Source organism: Centruroides vittatus, unplaced genomic scaffold (genome assembly GCF_030686945.1).
Source record: "Centruroides vittatus isolate TY-2023 unplaced genomic scaffold, ASM3068694v2 scaffold_769, whole genome shotgun sequence".
In the NCBI taxonomy this organism is placed as follows: Eukaryota; Metazoa; Arthropoda; class Arachnida; order Scorpiones; family Buthidae; genus Centruroides; species Centruroides vittatus.
Genome location: NW_027122717.1, coordinates 1,132,143 through 1,159,662, shown reverse-complemented (window position 1 = coordinate 1,159,662; position 27,520 = coordinate 1,132,143). Strand labels below are relative to the sequence as shown.

General features: G+C 32.1%; 2 protein-coding genes across 2 annotated transcripts; both read right to left on the bottom strand.

Moving 5' to 3' along the window:
• Positions 1–142: 142 nt before the first annotated feature.
• LOC136989892 (serine/arginine-rich splicing factor 3-like) lies at positions 143–25,448 on the bottom strand. Its single transcript, XM_067288189.1, has 5 exons — positions 25,361–25,448; positions 2,613–2,834; positions 1,549–1,719; positions 1,328–1,465; positions 143–1,257 (listed from the first exon to the last, which is right to left on the bottom strand). The coding sequence occupies exons 2-5, from the start codon at positions 2,822–2,824 to the stop codon at positions 1,146–1,148; spliced, it is 633 nt and encodes a 210-aa protein (XP_067144290.1). The 5' UTR covers positions 2,825–2,834; positions 25,361–25,448; the 3' UTR covers positions 143–1,145.
• Positions 19,852–20,349, bottom strand: LOC136989836 (uncharacterized). Its single transcript, XM_067288120.1, has 2 exons — positions 20,304–20,349; positions 19,852–20,261 (listed from the first exon to the last, which is right to left on the bottom strand). The coding sequence occupies exons 1-2, from the start codon at positions 20,347–20,349 to the stop codon at positions 19,852–19,854; spliced, it is 456 nt and encodes a 151-aa protein (XP_067144221.1).
• Positions 25,449–27,520: the final 2,072 nt, after the last annotated feature.

The window sequence follows — 27,520 nt, the reverse complement described above, 5'->3', positions numbered from 1 at the left end:
ATAGTTTTAAACCTTGAAATGAAAGTTATTTGGCTGTAATTTATTCAGTTACGAGAATCTGTTTTGTAACCGAGTACTTCTAAATAAAAACGTATGTACGTGCTTAATGGATGTGTGTTCCTCTACGAAAAATAAAATACAATGACTCCAAATATATTTTATTTTCATATATTACATCATTGCTGAGTAATATCTTTAATCAAAAATTAATGTATCGTCCGGTGGTCGCAGAGTTTTTGCTAACATTCGAACTTTTTGAGGCTCGAATAAATTATTTTTGCATTGTCGGAGTGCACGGTTTCTTTTTTCCCTAAATGTTACTGTGCTGTTGTATGTTACAATGCTAAATATAACTTTTTGTACAGATACGAAATTTACCAAAAATATATTTTCCATTAATGTATTAGGTAATATATAAGATTTTCAAAGATATCAGTAGAATAAGATAATGAATGACAATTTTTACACGGTAAGAGGAAACGGGCGCTAGCAGAAACGGAATCTCGAATGATGTCGAAATTCGTTCTGAAACGCTTTTCGAATAGAGCAATGGATGTAAAATAGCATGTGAGTAGAGAAAAACGAAACTTTCACTGCACAAGATCTAACAAATTCTAGGTCATTAGTACGAAATTTCTGAAGTGATATAATTTGTAGTATGTGTCCATTGTTAAGTGGATCAGAGCAAAATTTACATCTATAGATATAGACTTTTTGCTTGAAAACTGCAACATGTCACGGGATGGTGACAATTTCCAGTCAAAAAATCACTTTTGGCAATAAACTTACAGAACTGAGTATTTACAATTTGTTTTTTTTAACAGATGAATGATCAGTAATGATTAATAAAAAAAATCTTATGGATTATAACATCTCTAACAATGAAATAATATACATATTTTTTAATAAAAAAAATTATAAAAACAAACATTCTTTAAAAAATATTTCCTATCGATTATGCAGTTTTACTTGGAACTCGCACAACACTGCCGTTTACAAAATACAGTAAAATGTGATGCAGAGATGGTTTATGAAGATAACGCAAAAATTTTAAATGATAAGATACAAAATAGAAAGCTTAATATTGCAAAAATTACACTTAAAAAGCCAAATATGAATGATTTGATGATAATGCCAATTCTTGTTTATTCCACAGAGCCATTCTGAATATTATTGTTAGGTAGCTGTTGTGGAGATTGGGATGGTGATTTGTAAGGTGATCTATCTGATACGGATTCATTTTGTTTCTCAATTGTTCTATAAAAGAAAACAAACGTGCATGTAGTGATTGATCGACATTCGGTATCGGGATAAACTGCTTACTTACCTATTAGCCGAAGTCGATCTGCTTCTGCTACGCGAGGCACTGCTACGACTTGGGCTGCGAGATTTGGAATGGCTTCTGCTGTGGCTCAGAGAGCGTTCCCTGGAACGAGAGCGAGATCGTCTATCCCGAGAACGTGATCTAGGAGGAAAAACACAGAGAATAAAAATATGACTAAAATTTGATTTTTAGACTGTTTTATACAAATTATTTTCTACACAAACCTAGAACGATAACGTCTACTGCCTCTTTTGCAATCTCTGGCATAATGTCCTCTTTCTCCACACTCGTAGCACCGATCTTCAGAATGGAATGTTCTCTGTGGGGGATTACGATACGAACTTCTAGATTTTCCTGTAGACAGCTCTACTTTTACTCTTCTACCACACAGAATTCTATAATGAGATTACATTATATTAAGAATTAATAAAATTGGTTATTGAATGGAAAACATTGAGCATATACACATTAGAACTAGAACTAGAGATTTTCTTTAGGTGAGACCAAAAAAGAAATTAACAGTTCCTTTATTTAAAAACAAAAATAGAAAATATTGCTCAAACTGAATATAAAAATGAAATAAGTGTAGACTTATATTGAAAAATAAGAACCCCTCAAAGAGGAGATCTTTCACCACATGAGGAGGCATGCATAGAAGATTCTAGTTGTCTTTGATCCACCTATATACGTGAACAGACTCTGTGTTGAAATTCAACAAATCCAAACACAGATCCTCTAGCATTGATGTGCACCTCTCAGCTGTACTTCACATATCTACCTCAGATGTTCAGCCTGATCTCAGTGCAATTGTTGAAGCCCAAAACTGACTTGATTTTTCTCACTGAAAGTCATCTAAAGGATTTATTGCTTTTTGTATTAAGTTAATGTTGGCCTGGTATCTAAATATCAATTTAACATTATATTTTGGGGACAATCAACTTTATGCTAATCATTTAAAATTGTTATGTAATGAATTACCGCCTTAAATATCGGGCTTATATTATAGCCTGATATTTAAGGCAATTGTTGGTAATTCATTATATACTCGTCGGGCTTAGTGATATTTATTATTTATTGTTATGTAATTTTTTCTGCCTTAATAAATAATAATTATTTAAACCTTTAAAAATATACATTTAAAAAATAAACTAAAAATAAATAAGATATGCAAATTTCTCTGTGTGAATGATTTTTCAAGGAAATCTATTATTTTATATTTACAGAACACATCTTACATATATAATTTTGTTCACATTTAAAATTAACAGATAATGTTTTTAATACTTACTTTCCATTTAAAGCTCTTGAAGCATCACGAGCATCCCGAGAATCTTCAAATTCAACAAAAGCAAATCCAGGAGGGTTACGTGCAACCCAAACATTTCTCAATGGGCCGTAATAACTAAAAGCATCTTCTAATTCATGTTTTGTACCATTATTTCCTAAGTCACCAACATAAACTTTGCAATCCAGAGGACAGCTGTCACGATAACGGGACATGGTTATTCACCTGAAATGAATATTTTAAGATAAAATGAAATTTATTTCCATATAAGTTAATCACAAGAGATTAAAAAATGCACTGTTGAAAACAAAACATTAAAAAAAAATCAGTAAAACAAAATTGGGAATGGCATTAAGAAAATCTATTAAAACCTGTGAAAATTTAGGAGGAAATCTATATAACTCCATGTATTAATTAATTTGGCAGCAAATCTTTTAATGACCGATTCTAATGTTTTCATACATATTCAATGGCCATTTTTAAGCAATCTCACATCAAAAATCATAACTAGAACTACAGAATACTCAATGCACAACTCACTAGTTAGTTGAAACTTATAATGTATAGCCTACCAGTTTAAACTTTATTTTATGATGTTCTATAACAGACAACTTTAAATTTTATAATGTTCTCTATAAAGCTTTAGAATGTTTTTGTTTCGCTTCATATGCACTTCTTTTTTAATGCTTCTCACAGTCTGCATGCCTTGTAAATGCTGTAATTCCATTGTATTTAACACTAAATGAGGCTCAGCAAATGATGCAACAAACCAAACAAATACAATTATCATCACAAATTAAGCAAGTTTTGAATTCATTCCTTGAGCCAGGTTTTCCTAAATGCACAATTGTGTGTACTCAGGGACAGATCTAGGTTTTTCAGGGCCTAGGGCTTATTGAAGTCCAATGGGACCCCATTTTTTGTTAGATTAAGAATCTTTAAATTGGGGTTTAAAATTCATTTTTAATAACATCAAAATCAGAGTTGAAATATATTTATTTATGAAATGGCATTGAATGATAAACTATATTAATAGTGCTCATTGTTAATGAAACAGTATTAAAAATTTATGATAACAATTCAATTTTTGTGGGACCTTGACACTTGGAGGCCCAGGGCTTAAGCCCTATTAGTCACTATGTAGATCTGCCCCTGCATGTACTTATTTGAGTAAAAGAATGAAACCAATGCCTAGATTGATTAATCTTGAAAAATCAATTTTTAAAACTCAAAATGGCAGTAAATTTAATGCAAACAATTATTTTTACTTAAAATCACACAAAAATTTCAAAAATTTAACATATTACAGCATCATTTGTGAATCATAACAAAAACGTTAAGAGTTAGTTATAATGGGAAAGTCTTCTTATCATTAAAAAAACACTTCTGTATAGACAAACTAATTTAGCTTGAACAACACTTTATATTTTTGTTTGTTTAGTTATGGCAATGCAACACTTGGGTGATCTGCCTAGGGGGGATGCCTTCCAGGAGGTCTTTTTAAGGGAAACTGGCCCCTATTTAGGCGTTACAGACGTGGAGAAAACCTGGAAAACTCCACGTGGCTAGCCCCTCCGAGCGAGGTGCAAACCCACACCACAACCAACTGAACTCCCAGTGTTCAGGGAACAAAGACTGTTTGGCTACTGGTGGGCCACTTATATACTTTTTCCAGCAACACTTTAATTTCTATAAAATAACCTTTTCCACTCTTTTCACAGGTCTGTGTCAGATTTAACAAAAAGATTTGAACTGTCTTCTTAAACAGTTTGTTGAACTTGATGCAGACCTGTCAAAAGAGCTGGAAAATGTTTTAAACAAATTAGTGTTGCCAAAAAAAAAATATTTAAAGTGTTGTTCAAGCATTTTTATCATTATAACTAAACATAATAAATATTAAAAATAATTTTATCTAATATGTTTCCAATTAAAATATAATTTTGTTTATATTTTAAGCTGTTTTGCCAAAACTTAAATATTTTTGGCAATTACTGGCCTCAATTTAAAATTGCTGGCCAAACCAACTCAATACTGGCCGAGTGGCAACCCAATGTCACCCTATCTCTCCTAAAGTAGGGCAGTTCTTAGATTTGCACATACAAAAATCTCCTGAAGGACCACAATTCTCGGTTCACTACAAATCTAACATAACACCACACATTATCCCAGCAGAGGCCTTTCAGCTTTCACGATATGTTAATGCTGCCATTGCCGCCCTCATCAGAATGGCTTTCTTACTATCGTCTTCACAAGTGCTGGTAAACATTGAATTAGACAACATCAGTTTGGCAGTATGCACTGCTGATTTTTCACAAGCTAAATTTACGCATGTGCTCAATATGGTAAAAAAAAAAACACTATTTCCAAGCACTATGCTAGACAGTAAGAGGGAATTTTCTGTGGTCCAAACTTCATTGCCATACCTTGGACCCCTTTCTATATGCATTTGCCATATTTTTAAGCAGCGTAACCTTGTCTTACCACATCTCCACTTCCAAACCTATGCAAGCTTATTTGCAATGATAGGGACAAGTTTTCTACTCTCGAGAAGGCAGGGTCTATGCTGTTCCCACTGAAGAATCTTGCAACAGAAGTAAACACAAGATATATCAGGGCCACTACTAGAATGTTTGCCAGCCACCTTGCGAAGCACCAAGAGGATGTTGTGAGGGGCAGGTGCACCACTGAACTCACAAGAAAGGTACTTGAGCAGGGCTACAAACCGCTATGGTCCCAATCAATTATGCTCAAGAGCTGTGAAAATTGGAAACTCGTTTTTATATGGGAATATCTTCTTACTATTACCTTGGATACATGCAACACTCTTACCCTCGACCTACCCAGTGTAAGGGTCATGCTGTACATGCGATTAAGCATCTATTAGCATCCTCCAGTATATGTATAGCGTGAGCCTGCATCCACGCATGTGCTGCTTTGCATATCACAGAGCTTACTGCTCGTTCAATTTTGAACACATTTGAATATTTGTTACATGTTCTTAACGATTTTGACAAAAGTTTTAATTTAAATTTTAAGCATTCTGTTCTTCATCGGATTATTTCCATTGAATTTTTAGTAAATTTCTGTATTCGCCTGATGATGACGACTATAGGTTCGTCAAAAGTGCTTGTAATAAGAAAACATACATATAACGCCGATCTCAGTGTTTTCTTCATTTTATTATACATATTCCACATAAATGTTCAATATTTCCAGCGTTTAATTTTTTATTCAACAATTAAAAAATATTATATTAAATTAAATGGCTTACAAATCCCAACTAATGGAATTAATCTGATTAATGAAAACAAAACACCTTGGTATTTCCAGCAAATAAGTACCAAGGTGTTTTGTTTTCATTCTTCTTTTTATATTCCAGTAAGTGTTTTATTTTATTAATCTGATTAATATTTAAATTCAATGTTTTGTGCAGAAAATTATGTTTACACTTAAAATAATGTGTGGGTTACTCCATTATAAATATCAGGTCTTATGACAGAAAGCTTGCATTCAATACAATGCTCATTGACAAAAATGTAAATATTGAAAAAAGGTAAAAATTTATTACAAACTGTGTAGAATATAAACTTACAAAGAAGTGAAAATTTTACAATAAAAAAACAGAAATTAGTTACTTAGAAACGACAGAATGTGAATTGGGAGAAGAATGCAGATCTCATGAACAGAAATAAATCAAACATGCAAGTTTTGATAGTAGTAAATGAAAAAAGAAAATTGTTATAGTGCTTGAAGGAAAAATAGACAAAATTTATTAAATATATTACAAATGATTTATTAAGGAAAATTACTGAATTAAAAATATTGGAAAAGAGAAAAGGAAAATGCATAATAAACAACAAGGAAAATTTAATATCTGACCGGAGTTTTCAAAAAGAAAACAAATTATGAAAATATAGAGTAGCAAATGAAAGAGATTTATGGTTGAGTGATAAGATGAAACCTGTAGAATGTAGACAAATAGATAATAGGAAATTAAAAATATTAGTTATGTACAAAGATGAGGAATTTATTAAGATATTTATTATCAATCAAATATAAAACAGATTCTGAAACTCATATATTTCCATTCCTATATTATTTTATTATATTATACATATGCTTTTTTATTTTTCAACACACACAAAGTAACAAAAACTAAAATAAAAAATTTATTAATTCAAATTGTTTCAAACTTTTAATAAGTACAATATGAATATTTAGCATTTGTTTTATTTGATAATTTACTTCTTGCATGCTAAAAATCAAAATATGTAATGACCATAAGTAATGGGTCAGTAATTTTAATCATATTTTGTATCATCAGCCTGAAACAGAATATGTATTATGTTTATAATAGTATTTTAACATTATAATGGAACATTTTATAATGAAAAATACCTATATATTAACTTGCTATGAAGATAACATTTACATGATAATTTATTAATTTAAAGTTTATGATAAGAAATTTACATATGTATTTTTTTAAAAAATCATATTAGGCAATCAGCCAAACTGGAGCTTTGTAAGTTTTCCTACAACTGCATTTTCAAAAAAATTATTCAAATTCCAAAATATTTTTTTAAACTAAAATTGATTTAACATTTACAATCTGAATAATTTTAAAAAATTTTTCACAAAAGATTAATATATCTTAGTTATGCTAATACAGTCATTATTTTAATTATTCTATTTAAAATAAATAGCTATATTACATTTAAACATACAATATATATGTATAATTGATATAATTGTAGATAATGTATGCATTTATTATATTAATTAAAAAGATACAATTTCACAATAAAAGAGATTACAAAATCTTAAGGAAAACAAGCAATTATTTATTGTGAAATTGTGGGTACAATTTTTTGCCACAATGCACTTAACTTTATTAGTGACTTGTCCCTGTACATCATACTTCTCCTGTTAACAAAGAAGTCATACCAGTCATGTATCTAACTCCATTAAGGAGAAAATTTTTAAATTGAAATAATGTGACTTCCAAAGTAGAAATTCATATATAGTTAATTGGGGCCTCCTGTCCCTAAGCTTTCCATATCCGGACTTATCTTTCATCTATCTAATAATGTTCTCAAGATTAAGGACAAATAGACGGAGAGACAGCCAAGCAGACAGCGGGATAACAGTGGGATTTTTAGGTCTACAATTTTTTCAAATTACAACCTCATTTTCAATTGTTTAAATAATTAAATTTTTGTTTTGAAAAGATTTCAAAATAATTCTAAAACAAGCATTCAAGTGTTCTAAAATTTTATAATTTTGAATATGATGTTATAACCTGAGAATAACCTGTTTTAAGGTCGATTTACACACAACAGTGACATGCTGGCCAGGGCCGGATTATCGAATAGGCAAAGTAGACAAATGTCTAGGGCCCGTAATTCGGAGGGGCCCTGCTTCAGTGCAGAAGATTTCTCTGTTTCAATTTGGAAATTCAAATCGAAATTCGATAGGACAGAAAAGGCTATATTTAACAATTCTTACTAAGCTCCGCTCGACTAGCCATTACCTAAAAAAAAAATAAAAAAAAAAGGTCAACACCACCCGTGCGTCAGAAGTAATGTATCGCCACGGGATCTCTCGCGCCATCTAGAAATATTCCTAGGGCCGCGTCTCGTGGTAGTACTGATGTATGGATGGTTATGATTTATTTTCTAAATCTACACTTACCGTATTTTACGGACTATAAGGCGCTACAGACTATAAGACGCACCTTAAATTTTATAGGTATTTTTTTTTTAAAATTGCTTAAGACGCTACGGACTATAAGACGCACCTGAATTTTGGAAGCAATTTTTCGAAGAAAAAAGTGTGTCTTATAGTCCGTAAAATACGGTATACGTCGCGACATCGCATATTCGATATAGCGTTCAAGTTGCTCGAGTGCGAAGATATTACAATTCAATAGTGTTTTATAAAAGAGTTAAAAAGTTATGGGTGACACCACAATATCTGCACCGGGTGTCACCCATGCTAGCTACGCTAATGTGACATTATATAAGATTTGTTTAGATGCAACTTAGTTAAATGGGGCCCCAATTTAAATTTTGTCTATGGCCCGCTAGAGGCTTAATCCGGCGCTGATGCCGGCACAGTGACCGTTTGGTGCATAAACATCGATAAATATCATACATAGCCAATCAGAGTTTCATCTACGACACGTGATCTGTATTCTGTCAATCATACAAGTGTCGTACATGAAACTATGATTGGCTAAGTGTGATATCTATCAATGCTTACTGCACTGTGCCGGCACGTCACTGTTGTGTGTAAATCGACCCTTAAGCTGACAGACAAAAGTTAGCAGAAGAAATTGAACCAAATTGAAAATTAAGTGCTAAGTGATCAATTTGAAAATTGAGTGCTTGATTATTTTTCAAAAATTATGTATTTTGCTAGCTTAACTCTCCACACACCATATTTGGTTCAGGTTATATTTTTATAATGTTTTTGTGATATTTCAGTGGTTCAGAAGAAAACTTCTGAATCACTAAAATATCATCACAATCCAGCCACACAATACGTGGATTTCATGGCACTTTCCTCACAAATTCTACATTAGGTTCATTTTCTATACTAATTATGAGTCCAACATAATATTTTTTAACATTCTTTACAGTTGAAAGCTCTGTTAACACCAACTTGCCAACCTGAAGACTGGTTTTTTCTGAAAAAATCTGATTTTTAGCTTCCATTTCTTATACAAGATCATGAAAATAGATGACACTGTTACTATAATGAAATGTTATCTTTGAATCTGAACTTGAAACATCATTTGGAATTAGAGGCCTTGACCAACTGCAAATGATCAGCCCCATTTTTCTTTCAATTCATTTTTCCTAGAGAATTTATAACCAGACTGGAACAAAAAGCATTAAAAGTCCTATTGGTTGTGTGAAATCCTATTTTTTACTGCCATGAGAGCTTCATTCACTGGAGACTCAAGAATATTTGAATTTTGGTTTTTTTAAAACCTGACTTAGACTGCATAGGAGGAATAATCCCCAGTAAGATATAAAAAAATTTGGAATGAAACCAGAAGGAAGATATCTTAGTAATAAGAAAGCAATTATTTATTGTGACATTAAAAATTGCAGCCTGGCATTGTGACAATCATATTTTTAATTTATTTAATTTAAAATATATGCTCGCCACCTCAAATTACTAGTAGCTTGCCCCTGTACATCATCTTTTCCTTTAACAATCGAGTCATGCTGGTCATCTATTAACTGCTTTCAGGGGAAAAGTTTTGAATTGAAATACAGGTATACCTCACTTTACGTCAGTAATTGGTTCCAGGAGAGGTGACTTAAGTCAAAAAATGACTTAAGTCGAATTTACTTGTCACTAGGCTAAACCACAAATAACCATTCCCAGTTCTATATTTTATTTATAAATGCATTTTTAATAATATATGGTTAATAAGAGTCTATTTTAAGCTTACAAACAAATTACTTTTTTCTATACTACAGTAGAGCATCGATTATCCGACCCCCGATTAACCGACCGTGTTTTAGTCAGCAAATTCAAATGTCCGCTAGTGATGTGGCGCTACAATATTTGGTCATGTCTTGGCTACTTTATTATTATTTTTGTTAAATTTTTGCATGTTTTAGCTGGCAGCACTGGCTCGACCATGAAAGGGAGGCTAGTGTTTAAACCAGGTCTAATACACTATACTAATAATGTATTTTTTCATACTTTTCGGTTATCCGACTTTTCAGTTATCCGACCAACCCCAGTCCCTAATTAAGTCGGATAATCGATGCTCTACTGTAATTTAGAAACTAAAATTTATCTAAATTTATGAATACATGTACAATATGTACATACTTGTAAATGTACATGTTTACAATTTGGCAATGTTTACAGTACATCGTGGACTCTATTTGTTAATGTGGTTTGCTCTAAGACATTATAAAATAAAATGATTTTGTAAGGTTAAATAACAAATATAGTTATTAAAATTATTTTGCGATAGTAGAAAATAAACTAATTTACGTTAAATTTACCAGTAAAGACCGCTAAATAAGACAACAACACAGAGTCACAGATGTTTTCATATTTTGTTCTCTAGGATTTATGATGTATGTACAGTATTAACATTTACTGTAAACATACGTACTGTATTTTAATATGATTTTATGTACTTTTATTCTTATTTATTGTTTAGTAACATGATTTTACATGCTTCTAACACTTTTCTAGTGATATTACGACTTCAATATTTGTGGCGGACAGACATAAAGTTGAATAAAATGATTTAAACTTGATTTTTATGTTTTCATATATATATATATATATATTTTGACAAACAACGTATAATCAAGAGCGACTTAACTCAAAACGACGTAACCTGAGGTATACCTGTAATGTGACTTGTAGTTTGCATTGGAAGTTCATATATAGTTAATCAGAGCCTCCTACCCCCTATCTGGTCTCAAATTTCACATATCTAACTTGGTTCCCGAGAGTGAGGAAAGAGACGAACTGACAGATGACAATGGAAATTTATGTTTACAATTTTTTAAATTATCTTTTTTAAAATTATAATAATTCTTATTGTAATTTAAAAAATAAATGTCTAGGGGGCTACAGTTTTTCAAACTGCAGCCCCAAAACCAGTAATTGACAAGGTTTACCCAATGATTGATTTTAGATATCAAACATTGGTGTAACAACAGATATTGAAACTAGTAATTGACAAATTTTCAAACTCAGCTTTTTAATTAATGAATTATCATTACACCTGTTGCTGATTGACAATACATGTTTTTGCTTTAGTTATTTGTAGCTTTAAGCAGTATGTTTTAATAACATTTTCACTAAAATTATGGAAATAAAGTATAACATATTAAAAACACTTATTACTAATTAGATATAGATGGATTTTCTCTGCTTTGCTCCTTAACAAAAGTTAAGGTCTTCTAGCTCTTTACATGCAAGTCATAACTAAAATGGCTTCTACCAATTTCTCTCGTGTTCTAAAACTGAAGTACACAAAATCACTTGATAATACAAGAAAATAACACTAGACTGTATTAGCTGTCCTAAATTAAATTTAAAGCATCATTTACTAGGAATTTTACTGGCCTTTGTCAAACACTGGTGCCATAACCTTATAAAGTTACTTTTGAACATCATTTTTAAAGTTGTTTAAATGTCATTTCAGTGTTTTATCTATAAATAAAGTTCTTATTTACTTTTCTTAAATCTATATATATGCTTTATCACAATTCAATGTTATTCAAACTATTAATAAATTTTATTGTAAAAAATATTTATTGGCTGAAATTGAATTAGTATTTTATGACTTCTGTTTTTATAGTAATGTCTATACCAGTGGTTCTCAGACTTCTGGCTGCACACCCCTTGGATGGAAATACATATCCCCAAATACCCTTTATATAGATTGTAGTGTCTTCTACACGTGCATCTCAAATTACCACAGAAGAGCTATGACAATCTAATGCACTTGTGTAAAAGCATCTTTAAGCCAATAAAATTAATTTCCATAATTTATTGTCATGCACATAATTAAGTACAGCACTTATATGAAAAATTTGTCTTCACAAATCCATTTATTAACTAATTCACATTTTTTTTGCAGAGGTATAACCTTAAAATAACAGTCTTTGAAACTGAAGACTGTGTTTGGTTTGTCACTGGTGCTCGTGAAATGAAGAGAATTTTTTTTTGTATTCTTCAATATATTTTTTATATGTAAATTACTGTTGGCCATTTTTAATTGAAATAATGTACAACACTGTTATATCAACAATGGTCACAGTTGCTACGTTAGCCTACATGTATGATGCATTCAGTGGGAATAATGTGCTTGATATGATGAACATAATTTTTCAATATTAGGTTTGATTTGAGACAATTTCAATCATAAGTTAGGAATCAACTTTAAGCTTATGTCTATACTTGGTGTTAAGAACTGTCAATGCAGAGAAACCTGACTTGCAAGGTAGTAAATTAGAACAGTAGTAAAATAAAGGTAGTAAATAAGAATTTTCACAGTTAGCCTAACCAATTCAGAACATTCTTTCAGCAATTCAGCTCAAAATTGCAACAGTTTTTGGTAAAATGACTTTTCCTACCAGCTCTTTCATATTCAGCTTAGCCACATTTGTTGTGAATTGCCTGTGTAAATTCAAAGAGAAATTGTCATCAGGAATAGAGCTGGGCTGGACCTATTCATTAATATCATAATTTTCGACCACCCTACAGCAATGATGGCTGATCCCATAAAAAAAAAAACCCCCGAGGTGGAACATTTATCATTTTGGGTTCACATATCCCAGTTTGATGAGAACCATTGGTCTATGTAAACTAAATACAGGAATTAGAATTAGAAGTAAATGTTTATTCATTTAAATTCTTTCATTTTTTATTTTTCTTTTTCAACTCAATTTTCATTATATTTTACTCTTTTGTCTAATACCAGTGGAATTGTATATAAAATAGGAGTAATTGTTTTACATTTCACTAATTTTGTATAAAAATTATAAATTTTTGAAGCACTCAATTAGCACTTAATTAATATTTAACAACTTTTTCATTAAATACTTATTTTGCTCAATGTCTGTCTGCAAATTTTTATTTAAGCTATCAGAATACATAATTTTTCAAAAATTAATCAAGCACTCAATTTTTAAATTGATTTTCAATTTGGTTCAATTTCTTCTGCTAACTTTTGTCTGCCAGCTTAAAGGGGATCTGGGAATACAAGTTTAAATTTTAAACAACAACAACCAATAATAATTTCTACCAAGAAAATCAATAATAGTAAATCCATATGAATACTCTTCTCATGTAAATAATATTTATCACTAGAGGCAGTAGCATAACTACATAAGTGTGGGCCTTTGTGCAACATTTCTAAAGTGGGCCATCCATTGGACTTTCTGTAATTTTTTTGTGACAGTCTAATATAAGTAAAACTGTAAAGTGATAAGTATAAACAATAATTCAATAAACCTGATTTTTGATTAAAGCCAGACAATCTGCCAAATTATCAAGCTAAATTAGGCTAGGCTTTACTTCCAGAAATTCTAAATTATAAATGAATTAATTATGATTACTCAACAAACCTTCATGTCCAGTAACGTTTAAAATTTGTGAAACGAATATTTTCGGCCTCATTCGAGGTCTGCTTCAGATTAAATTGAAAAGGAATTCCAAACTTAGAATGCCTTGTATGGAATGATTTCAAATGGAATGATCACAACTCAAAAATCTTACATGCTAGGGAATTTTTAGCTTCATTTTTGTGTTCAGTTCATAAAAATTAACAAAAAACACCCTTTTCTCAAGTTGAAAAATGGCTGTAAACTAGTGTTGTTAAAAAACACTGTAGATTTAACTGCTATATGCTAACCATTTGTATTAATACTATCACAAAATAACATGAATATCTAAATTTTTATCTTTCATTTATTACAAGAGTGAATCAAAATGCATACTCCCATCAGTATGATAGTGCACTTGTATTGCTTTAAAAGCTTCTGAATACTTGTTGAAAAGAAGATTTTTGGTTTCCCCAGAAGCCAGGTCTGCACTGTCTTTGCTACTCCACTCTTGGGTTGAATAACAAAGGCAGTGCCGTGTCTCATCAAATGTAACATAATTTCCAATACTTTCATATCTTCAAAGTGTTTCAGGAACTGGGTTGCAACCTCAACATTTTTTTGCTTGTGCCATCAAAAAGCTATTTGGAAATCTACCTTGTGAAAAATCCCATGGAAACCCAAGTCATCATGTACTATAGCATGCACAGATCAATAGCTGATACCCAGGTGTGCAGCAACTAGTGACAATGTTACTTGGCAATCCTATCTGATCAACAAGACATCTGCCCTCTCAATGCAAGCTGGTATGTGCAATGTTGATGGACAATCACATCTGTTTTTGTCAGTTACACTTATTCTTTCTGCTTTGAATCTATCTGCTCATAATCCTTTTTGTTGATTCATGGTACTTGCACACTAATGTTGAGCCACCATTCAACAGTGAATTTCTGCAGGTTTTACTCTCTCTACCCAAAGAAAACACACTAGAGCATGTCATTCATAGATGATGCAACTGTGCAGTGGAGGATTTATGTTTTTGCCTTTTTGGTTGCCATTTGATTAATGTTGCAGTACTGTGCTACATACAACTGAACTACCCATCACCAATGTGAACATCTTGCATTTTGTCAGCTACATCACCTTATTTCAAAATTGCCTTTACATTTTGATTCTCCTACATATATTTATTATTAGTTCAATAATTTTTATATTACTTTTTATTCATAAATTTTTTATGCTGAAGTAATGTTGTATTTAACTATTTAAAATATAATTTCAAGACTTATTTATAAATTAATGTCATTTTATATGTCAAAACTTTTTATTTAAAATCACAAAAAATCAATATAGTTATAACAGCAGCTATTTTGTTTTTGCTGTTAAATATTTTTATCCTTCCTGGAATAATGCCTTTTCACATTTGTTCTGACATTCATTGATTAAATGAACATAACAATGCATGGACCTGAAAGATTTGATATGATTAGGTTTATTTTTACTTTAATGAACTTATTCATCTTCACAATTGCCATATTTTGTCTGAAGAAAAATCTTAATAAAATCTAACAAATTCTTTTGCACTTACCAAAAGTTACTTTAGAGTATGAAATTTATAGTATTGTTCTGTAATTTTCAGTTATTGCTCCCCCATTTTATCAAGAGATGCTAGTTTCATTATTCAACAATTGAGCAGCAAAAATGTACTAATTTGATCTTTTTTGTGTGCAAAACAGATACCAATTCAAATTTTTAATTCATACCAATGAAGTAAATTGAAGATATGCTCTTTATTTTCCAAATTATCTTAATTGTTAGTAGAAATAAATATAATGCACAAGTACCAGTACATAAAAAGATTGAATAAGAAGAATCCATTAATTCGATTTCTTTGTTGAATTTCTACAAATACAGATAAGCTTGCCAACTCTGGAAGTGTTGATTCCATGAGTTTTCCATTTCTGGAAGAATTAAATTTTTTTTAATTCTCAGCAAATACAAAAATACTGTCACCTATTCTTTACTCTGACATATAATTAAAGGCTTTAACTAAATATGTTTCAAAATAAAAGCTATGTCAATGGTTTGTATAATAAAGTACAATGATAAATTTATTTAGTTTTGAAAGGCAAAATTAGAAAAGAAATTTGGAGATATTTTTTAAAATAATAATATATTTAGTTTTCTATATTTACATTCATTTTTGCATTACAGAAATTGCAAACAGAAGCTCAGAGTAAACATTTTTATAAATTAAAATTAAATTAAGAGAAAAGAAAACCATTCTCACAAACTTTATATATTATGTAAAGTAAACCTTCAAAAGTATTTGCAAGAGAAAATAACATCTTCCATTTAGGAACTTTCTTATGCATATAAACTAAATTTAATTATTTTTATAGAGAATTAAATAAGTATATTTATAAAAATTTATTAAACAGTAGACAATACCAACAAATAGAAATACCAACTTCAATTTTATTTATTGTTTATTTTATAATAAAACTAGTGGGTGGGCCCAGCGTTGCTCGGGCAAAATTAATGATAGAGAAGATTAAGATTATTACATTATAGTCAACCTTACCCGTTTTCACAGAATGCAAGAATTTGGTCCCCCTGTTTCCAGACTAATTAGAGAATTTTTAGATGGGTCTAAAAATATGTTCGATTTCCCACAAAAACGAAAAATACTGCATCTGCATCTTGCACGTCCCTTTCTCTTAACAATTCCATTGTTACGTAACACTTTTATTGTTGACAATTCCATTGTTACTTAACACTTCCATTGTTGATGGAAATGTTAAGCCTTATTCCTGTCCCTCTCCCCGTGGGGAGGAATTTCGAAAAATCCCTTCTTAGTGTGCGTTCTCGTTACGTACCCTAACTGTGTAACAAATTTCAACTTTCAACTCCTAACTGTTTGGGCTCTGTGCTGATTATTATTATTATTAACTCGTCTCGATTATATATATATAGATGATTATTAAGCAACAATTATTCATTGGAATATGAAATTTGTACCATTACATTACTCTCAACTATTATGAAAACATGGCAGAAAGTGGCTAAGTGCAAGAAGACCCCAGGCAGTCGAATAAGAGCACAGTACAAAATTCACGTTCCTTGACACACCCCCTCATTTCAATGTCTCTTGAGATGTCAAAATGTAGCTCCATGTTTCAGACATTTATAGTACTTAATATGTACTTAATATGTATAGACTTTCCCCATACATATTAACACTACAGTCCGTAAAGAAATTATAAACTCAAGTGAAAGTTTTCTGTGTTTTAATTTCTTTTCATCCACAGTCAATTGTTACTATATGAGATGGTTTTAATTAGTCTTAAGAATATATAATGAAATAAACAAGTCTTTGTATTGTATCATTTTAATAAACAATCAAAAATTTGAATTGTTATAATTTTTTGTTGTAAACAATTTATAAACTCAAGGGTGAAAACTGATTATTACCATTGAATGGACCAATCCACTATGCATGTATTTATGTAAATTAGTATGTGTAACATTTTGGGTGAGTCTAAGAATTCAAACTAAAAAAGTGACAAAAATGCCAAGGGGAGTAACCTTAACTGAAAGTGAAATACAAAAAATCTATTTCTTTAAGGGAAAAGGGTGGTCAACTCGTAAAATTGCTTCAAAACTTCAAAGATCTCAAACTGCAATACAAAATGTACTAAAAAAGGGTGATAATTATAGCAAAATTAAACGTACAGGACGAAAACCAAGTCTGCAGCCTCGTGATCATTGCTGCATTGCTAGTCTTGCAACAAATGAATCATTGTCTACTCGTGAGATAGGTGCAGTTTTACCAACTCCAGTGTCCCACCAAACTGTGTGGAAAAGCTTGATAAAGAATAAAACAATAAACTTTATGAAAGTGAAGTCCAAACCAAAGCTAACAGAGTTACATCAGACAACAAGGCTGCAATGGGCAAAAGATCATGTTACCTGGATAACTGAATGGAGAAAAATAGTTTTCTCAGATGAGAAAAAGTTTAACCTGGATGGCCCAGATGGCCAAGCATATTATTGGCATGATACACGAAAGAATCCCAGGGTCAAATCCAGTAGACGACAAGGTGGAGGTTCAGTAATGATCTGGGCAGCAATCGGATATGAAGGGAAAACAGATTTGGCACATATTAATGGGCAAATGAATTCTGAGACCAAGCTATGTTATATGAACATCTAATCTCATTTGGTCCTCTCATTGGTGGTCAAGACTGGATCTATCAACAGGACAATGCATCTGTTGACAAGTCAGCCAGTACCACAAAGTAGTTTTCACATGAAAAAATTAAAGTGATGGTTTGGCCAGCACATAGTCTAGACCAGGGGTCGCTAAACTTTTTTGATCGTCGACCCCCTACAACTTTTGAAACCTCACATCGACCCCCACCAAAAAGTGTGTGTTACAAGCAAAAAAAAAAAGCTCCTACTATTTTAATATATATTTTTTGATTTTACATTTATTGTATATATGTTAATAGTTAATAATAATTTTTGTAACTGACAACCAATGAGCTTGATGATTTTTAGCAAAATTAGCAATACTCGGTTCAAAATTTGTAAGTTTTAGTCTTTTCATCGACCCCCAAATAATGTTTTATCGACCCCTGGAGGTCGATATCGACCACTTTGGCGACCCTTGGTCTAGACCTTAATCCCACTGAAAACCTTTGGAGTCAACTTGTGGCATTAGTTTATCGCCATGGAAAACAATACAACACATCCGATGAGCTTACAGTTGCATTGTATAATGCCTGGGACAAAATTAAACTAAGTGACATTCAAAACCTGCTTGATTCAATGCCTAAACGAGCTGTGGAGGTAATTGAAAACAAGGGAGGGTCCACAAAGTATTAAAAACCTACTAAATCACCCTTGAGTTTATAAATTGCTTACAACAAAAAATTGTAACAATTCAAATTTTTGATTGTTTATTAAAATGATACAATACAAAGACTTGTTTATTTCATTATATATTCTTAAGACTAATTAAAATATAGCAACAATTGACTGTGGATGAAAAGAAATTAAAACACAGAAAATTTTCACTTGAGTTTATAATTTCTTTATGGACTGTATATCACTTATACACTATATCAAATCATATAGCATAAAACTTATTTTTCTCCAAAGATTTCGTAAAAATGTCAGCAATATTTTCATTTGTACTGACATGTTCAATTGAAATTTCCTTGTTTCTACACAGGTCTTTGATGTAGTGGTATCTTATATCAATATGCTTACCCCTCTTTGAATTCTCAAACATTTTTGTCATAAAAATCACACTTATGTTGTCAACTTTGAGGACTGAGGTATTACACTTACCAAATTCTGAAAAAATACCTTTCAAATTCATTAATTCTTGAGCTGTGATGCTAGCTGAAATATATTCAGCCTCCAAGGATGAAAGCGCCATACAGTTCTGTTTTCTGGAGTACCATGCAATTGGATTTCCAGCATGAAAACCAATCATTCTGCTCACACTTTTCCTAGTTTTGTATCTCATTCCCAATCAACATCACATGCATATTATACTACGTTCGCACACAATCCTCGACTAACTTCGATCTCGATTTACCTACAATCTGGATTGTGACTGTCGCTATTCAAACGTCGTGCCGTTCGCACAGGTAACTCGCTTGAGAATAACCCGGCTATTGTAAGCGATGATAAAACTGACATAACTACTCGGTAAGTCACAAACACCAACACACAAAATGGAGGTTTTGATTAGAAATAAATACTTTTTCTTGCCATATATTTAATAATAGACAGATGTCATCGTCTCTCCAAACATCTTTTTTATTTCTTTCCCAATAGCCCGACATGTGTTCTGTAGCCATCTTGTATTTTCTCACGCGCATGGGATTGTGGGATCTCTCTTATGACTGGATCTAGTTTCAAGAACTCTCTCCAGTCAATCGCGATTGAACGTCGTTTCAGTCGAGATTGAAACGGTCGAGGGTGTTCGCACCAAGGCATAGTCGCTGACCTTGGTCACAATCTAGATTGAAATGCTCGGTGCGAACGGGGTATTAGACTGTCTAAACTTTTTGTAAAACAAAGTGTAAGATGTCTTGTACAACTTAAGTATCAAAGAATTCTTTTACCTATCTTCCAAACTGATCTGTTGGTCTGTCTAGATATCTACTAAGATACAAGACACTATATGCAATATCTGGTCTGCTTGTAACAGAAACATACATCAGACTATACACCAATCTGCAAAATGGAATTTCTTCACTCAAATTGGATTCTGTTAAATGGAAATTCGTTTCCATAGGTGTGGCAACTTCATGACACTGTTCCATATTCAATTCAGTCAAGATATGGGTAATTATTTTGGACTGACTGATTTCTAATCCCTTTTCATCTCGATCAAACTGCATTCCTAAGAACGACGAGACTTCTCCCAAATCTCTGACATTGAACTCTTTGTGCAGATCATTCATTAATTTGTCTATCTTTGCATCTTCACTTGTGATGGTAGCATCGTCAATGAAAATAGTCAAGTAGGCACCTACATACAAACAGAAGTTGTACTTCAGACCAAAAACCTAACTTTTCCATGACTTCGTTAAACTTGTCATTCCAACATTTTGGTACATTTCTCAATCTGTACAATACTCTATTAAATTACATTTAAGCCCTTCTGGTATATTGATGAATACATCTTTTCTAGATCTGTTTACAAAGGCAGTTGGGACATCTATCTGATGTAGCTTCCAGTTATGCTATACTGCCATAGAAAGTAAAATTCTAATTGTAAGCATACTACAGATAGGCACATAGCTAAATTCTCCTTCTTCTTCATAAGGTAACTTGAAATCCTCTTGCCACTAACTTGGTCTTCCTTGTTCCGTCTTCTTTGGTTTTAAATACTCATTTTGTGTCTATAGCTATCTGGCCTTCTGGCAAATCTACAAGTGTCCGTGTTTGAAGTTTCTGATGAGAGTCTAATTCTTTCTCTATAGTTTTCTTCCACTCTGGTGACTTGACTGCTTCCTGGTATGTTTTAGGCTCTTCTGTTGATGATAAACAATATACAGTATATAATTCAAAATCATTTAAATGGGAAGGTTTTCTAATGTTTCTTCTAACTTTAGAATTTTCCATTTTGTCTTCTCTTTCTTTTTTTTGCTCATTGTTGTTATTGTTTCCTAGTATTCTCGCATCATCTTCTTGCTCTTCTTCAATTCTGGGTATAATTACAGTTGGATAAGCCATCCCCTCTTCTATTTGCTTTGGTCTGGCTCTTTTGTTCTCTATATAACCAAACAACCTTCATCAAACTGTACATCTCGTGATCTTACTATCCTTTCTCCTGTCGGGATCCACAACTTATAGCCACAACTACAGTATCCCACCATAACTGCATGTTTTGCTCTTGGTTCTAGTTCATTTTACTTTGATAGGATGTTGTACAGTACCATGCTCAACATCCAAATATTTCTTAGCTTATTGATATCATTGTCTCCATGCCACAGAAGTGATAGCATTTTCTTTCTCTGAAGAGCACTTGTTGGAAATCTATTTAGTTCATAGGCTGAGCACTTTAATGCTTCTCCCCATATCTCCTTTGAGATTCCTGAGTAAATTAGTTTTGTGTTGATTATGTTTAATAAAGTCTTATTCATGCATTCAGCCTTTCCTCCCATCTGTGGACCGTAGCTCATAATATATTCCAATAGTATGCCATTGTGTTTTGCAAATCCTTTAAAATTGTTTGAACTGAATTTGTCACCGTTATCCAGCTGCAGTCTTTTCACTGTAAGACCATGCTAAACTTTTATTCCTTGAATATAATCTATCAAGTTATCCTTTGCTTCACTCTTGTTCTTTAACAATTTAACAATGACAAAATGTGAGAAGTCATCTAAGATTACCTGAAAATACTTTTCACCACAAACTGTAGATGGCGTAATTGGCCCACATATCACTATGCACAACTTCACCTATGGCACTAGAGTGTCTTTCATTACAGTAGAAAGGGACTCGAAAAGCCTTTCCTTCTTCATACATTGAGCATGTTCGATTCAAAACTTTGAGTCCAAGCTGTCACAATACATCTCTTTGTAGGTGACCAAGACATCGATGCCACAAATCATCTTCATCTGCAGTGTGACACTCTTCTTTAATCTTACTGTCCACTTCCAAAGTATAGAGCCCATTTACTCTTACATTCCAACACAAAATTATTTCCACAAATTGTTGTATATTCCTTCTCCACATGATCCAATGTCTTTTTGAGGTTATTTTTGAGACTGACAGCAAATTGTGCTTAATATCAAAAACTATGTAAATATATATATATCAAGAAATCCAACTAATTGAGATCAAAAGAAACAACCAAATTTGCTCTAGACACACTGTACAAACCTCAAAAGACTCAATATGACAACTGCCGCAATGCATCGATATCATGTCCAGACCTTGTGTTTATAGACCTTGGTGTTTGCTAACTACCAGCACTGTCATCTGTTGAACTAATAAGAAACTTCTTGTATTTTAAGTTGTAAAGTAAAAATTAAAGCAATGGGATTGGTTATTGTAAACTTTAAAGTAAAAACTGTACAAAATTCTTTGTAAATTTCTTAAAATTAATGAGTTAAAATTGTGGTATCAACATTGCAGCGTTAAAAATTGTATTATTGATCGTAATAATGTAAAAATACTGTACAAAATAGAAAATCTGGTAACGATATGCATGCTGGGATGTGTCGATAGAACATAAAAGTACTGATGATGTAAGATGGAATAACCACTGATGAGGCTGACAAAGCAAAATGCATATGGTGATTAAAAGTGTGAATAAAGTAAGAAATGATTATTGACTTCAAGTTTTGATCCATTTCTGTTTTAAATTCTTTCGAAGTCGGATAAAAAAGAGTAATTTTAACTCATTAATTTTAAGAAATTTACAAAGAATTTTTTAGAGTTTTTACTTTAAAGTTCTTGTATTTTTTTTTCCTGTAAATTCAAATAAATGATAGTTATGTTTCATCTATCAGATAGTTACGTAAAATCTTGTTTTAAAACCTACTACATATTAACTGCTCAAATTAGGGCTATGGTGACACACAAAGATACCATTTTGAGCGACTAGGACATAAATGATTTTCTTGAAGATTTTTCAGAATTCTACTAATGAAAATAAATTTAGTGATGAAGGAGAGATGAAAACTAGTTTGGTTTATTTGCTTATGGCAACATGACACATGGGCAGTCCGCTGAGAGGGAATGCCTCCTGGGAAATATTTTAAGAAAAATCGGCTCTTATTTAGGTGTTAGTAATGTGAAGAAAAAATTGGAAAACTCGCATGGCCAGCCCGTTGGCAAGGTGCAAACTCATGACCACAACCAGTGTTAAGTGGTTTTATCAACTCAGCCACTGATAAGCAAGAGGAAAACTCTGATTTTGTTGAGCAGATTTTGATTAAAAATCTCCAGCAGGACAGATTGTTGTTTTAGATAATGGTAATTTTCATAAAAAAAGGCAAAAGTGAAAACTTTAATAGAGTCAATGAATGTAAGGTTTTATATTTGCCAACTTACTCACCTGATTTCAATCCTATTAAGTATTATTGGTTTAAAATTAAACAATATTCGAAAAATATCTCACACGTTCACTAATGTTTCCTATGCTGTTTATTTTGTTCTTAGAAATGTGTACTAAGCTAAAGCTTAAAAATGATCATTCTTGCTTTTAATGCTTTACTACTAAAAAGATTATGAACAGGTTCTAACCAAAATACTATACAACTGCTACACATGATGTCAGTAATTCATCCAGTGATGATGCAAGTGATATTTCTGAAAGTAGTATTGGAGATCAAGGTGATTTGTCTGATTCTCAGTCTGAATGGAAGTTATACACAGAAAACTACAATGATTTTGAATGTTTTCAGTTTATAGTGACAAAGTGGTCTGTAGTAAAATAGGCCACCAGATAAGGACTTGAACAAGGAGAAAAGGACTACAAAAGGTTAATCAATTGTTCCTGAAACAGTGTTTTCACTGTGTATTGAGTATTGAACACAAAACTGTGTTCAATATAATATTTATTAAACACTTGGCTTTTTCCACCTTTATTTAGTTCATACGGGTACATTCACTCATTTCGGGCATTTTGCCCCTCTTCAGTCAACTAAATAAAGGTGGAAAAAGCCAAGTGTTTAATAAATAACACAGTCTTGTGTTCAATACTCAAAAGGTTAATCAGTTTTAATATATGAGCTGTGATCAATAAGTTTCAAGAATTATTATTATTTTTAGTTTTTAAAATAAATGAAAGCACTTTCTGCTACTTAGGATGAATTGCCTTGAAGATACTATCCTTGAAATATAATATTCTTTTCCCAGCATTTCTGGAACAATCAGGAAGAGTTCTGGAACTCTAATTTCAGAATGGTCTTCAGAGACTTCATTGCATCTTCTTGGATGGCTCCAATGTCTTCAGAAGTTTTATCTTCGACACAGTTTTTAGTTTCAGAAAAAGAAAATGTCAGAGTAAGCCAAATCTGATGAATATTAAGGATGTTTGATCAATGGAAAATTGTGTTTGGCCAAATAATGGTTCAGAGCCTGTGCTTTGTGATATAGCAGCAAGAAACATGACTTCAACTGTCATTTTTGTGACTCGTTTCAGCAGTTTGAGAACTTCTATGGCTGTTTTCCCTAATTTTACACAAAATTTGATTGCTACACATTGCTTCTCTAGGTCTGAGATTTTGGAATGTGATACCGATACCACAGACAGTCTCCCTTCTTTCCACTTCTTTGCTGCTGCATGTAAACCAGCAAAATGAAATCTGGACAAATACCTACATTATTACTGGAGTACAACATCTGCTAACATTTCATTTAAAAAAAAATAATTCTCAAAACTTATCTTGTATACTCCAAAAGTTGATCATGTCAAGTAATTACAGGAAGAATTCAGGAATCAGATTTTAAAATTTTTGGTAACTTCTGGGAGACTCCCAGCAAATCCTCAAAGAGTTAGCAATCGTAATTTTCAGACTCACGATCCGTAACTTCTCATCAACTACCCTATTAACCTCCAATATCATTAACGACCCATGATCTGTCCCAGTAAACGGAGCAAATTTGAAAATTTTTGCCTATTTTCTCGGAAACTTATAATTTTTTCAAGTTAACACATTCTTGTACCAAGATCCTCACATATTAAAATTGTACATAAAATTATATTTAAATTTAATCGTATTAATCATGGGTAGAAGTTACTTTAGCCAATTTTTATATAAATATGTACACATGAATTTCTTTACAGTTAACTTCTACCTAACTCATGTATCTGTGCAGTTCGATATTAAAAATTTCAATTTTATTATTATGTTTTTGTTATTACTTAATTAGGATGAATCTTAATTCTCATCTAAGAAACACTTTGAAGTGATTTTTAATATCAATTCTAAGGAAATTAACAATATTGAACGTATCGATGCCTCGTGAATATTTAATAATAGATTCTTAAACATTAAAAGACATTGCATCTTTGTCTGCAAATTTTCTTGTTGAAACGTTTACAAATTGTGTTTTGATACATAATAATACTTTTAAATTTCATTTAATCGAATATTTAAACTTAATACTTGCCTAAAAAATTCTAAATTCCGCTTTTCTGAAAACACTTCAACATCAAGAAACTACTCATCACTCAGCGCCCTCTTCGAAAAAATAAAAATAAAAAAGGAAATATTATGATATTTATAATATTAAAATTTTTATAATTTTATTCACTTTTTAAATAGTACATTATTATTTTCATTACATAAAAATATCGTAAAATATTAATTATATGATTTCAAATCAATACAGGTTATTTAATGAAACATTGTTTTATTTTGAGTAGGTAGGTGGACGAGATTATCGGCGAATGCTGTGGCGTTTGGAAACTAAACAAAAGTTTACCGGGGTTGAGTTTTAGCCGCTCGCAGCTCCACAAGTACGTAGTGGTGAGTTTTTAAAATATTTTTTTTCCCGTGGAAATTTCTTCCGCATGTGGGAAATTGAAATATATTCCATCAGACGGCATTGGATATACACATTGGATTGTATAAAAAATAGTGGGGGACAGTAATATTAACAATATTAAATAAATAATTTGAAATCTTATCAAAATATACGAAAATTATTGGAAAAATAACTTATAACACCTTTGATCTAATCGTACAAGAATATATCTACACTCAAATTACATTAAAAATACAAAACAATTATACTAATTATCTCTTTTCATTAATTTTTTAAAACTTTTACCACCCCGTGAGAACTAAGAGGGCCTCTTTTAGCAAGCCCATTATGGATTCGGCCAGGCCAACAACGAGATGGCCCGACATATTAAAACAGATCACCACCCGAAAAATCCCTGGGGTTTTCTCGACCCGTCCGGATTCGATTCCGGTGTTCCAGAGCGGTAGGTTACCATCTTTGACCACTCGGCCATCCGGCAGTCTTTCTTTATTGATTAAACTAAAAAATATCAACCCACATATATAAAAAGTATGATAATTTCTTTTAATTAATTAAATAACTCGCCTTCTATCAGACTACAGACATGTATATTTATTGCTTTTTATTTATTATTATTTTTTTCTTGCAATTAAGCACGGCAAATTAGATAAGTTACTGAAGAATGAATATAACGAGCTTCCAGTTAAATATTTACGCTTCAACAAACACTCAGACGTATTGAATACATAACATATACACCTTATTGCTGATGCTGCTTTTCGGTATAACAAATAAAATATTTTATTGTACACTATTTATTTCTTTTGTAAATAAATTTAATTAATTAATTTATTTATAATTGTATACGTTTATAAAAAAATAAACGTATACAATTTTATTATTCACAACACATGAAACTAAGAAAGTGAAATCCCTTTAATGGAGACCGCTTTCATTAGTCCAAGACTTGCTTCTAAGAAGCCTCATAAACATTTGTCACAAATTAATCATTTTACAGTATTAGGTTTAACACCATGCTTATGATGGGATCTGACAGGCCTGCAATAAAATGACCGGGTTGTGAGGGATAAACAAAAACCACATTGAAAAACCTCGGAAATTTTGGCTATGTCCCGGATTCGATCCCGTATCTTCCGGATCAATCCAACTCGTATGTATGAACTTTAATTCATTTCTTAAATTTTTTACAGATTATTGTTAAATAATCAAATAATCTATACGATATGTTTAGATCCAATAAAAATTAAATTCTTTATATTAAATTTGTTACGCAATTTACTGTATTCAGTGTATCCGCGCAAGGGCGCCACGAGGCGGGGAGACCTGACCTTCTGCTCCCAATAAGTCCGAGGAGCAGAAGGTCAGGTCTATGGCCGACAAGCCGTTTGGGTGGAAGTAGGTCGGCTCCCCCGAATTCCAACAGCATAAATCTACTGATGAGAACCAATCGAAGAGGGTGCGGCCAGCGCCGTCTGAACGGTTGCACTCGTTATCCCAATAGGGATGATGAGCGTTCCAATCCCCACACACAATGCGAGGGTAGTGGTCATCCCGCAAGAGGGAGTCCAGCGGTACAGCCGGCTGGACGCCATGTGGGGAATAGACGTTAACAAGAGAAAGGGGTCCGTTTAACGTATATCAGGATCTCTTGAGATATGAGCTTAGAACCAGGGGGCAAATGGCGAGCGGGCAACCGGTGAGCGACCGCTGTTAGACAGCGGACGGACAACAGTGGGAATTTATGTCTACAAATTTTTCAATTAGCAGCAACGTGAAGGTCAC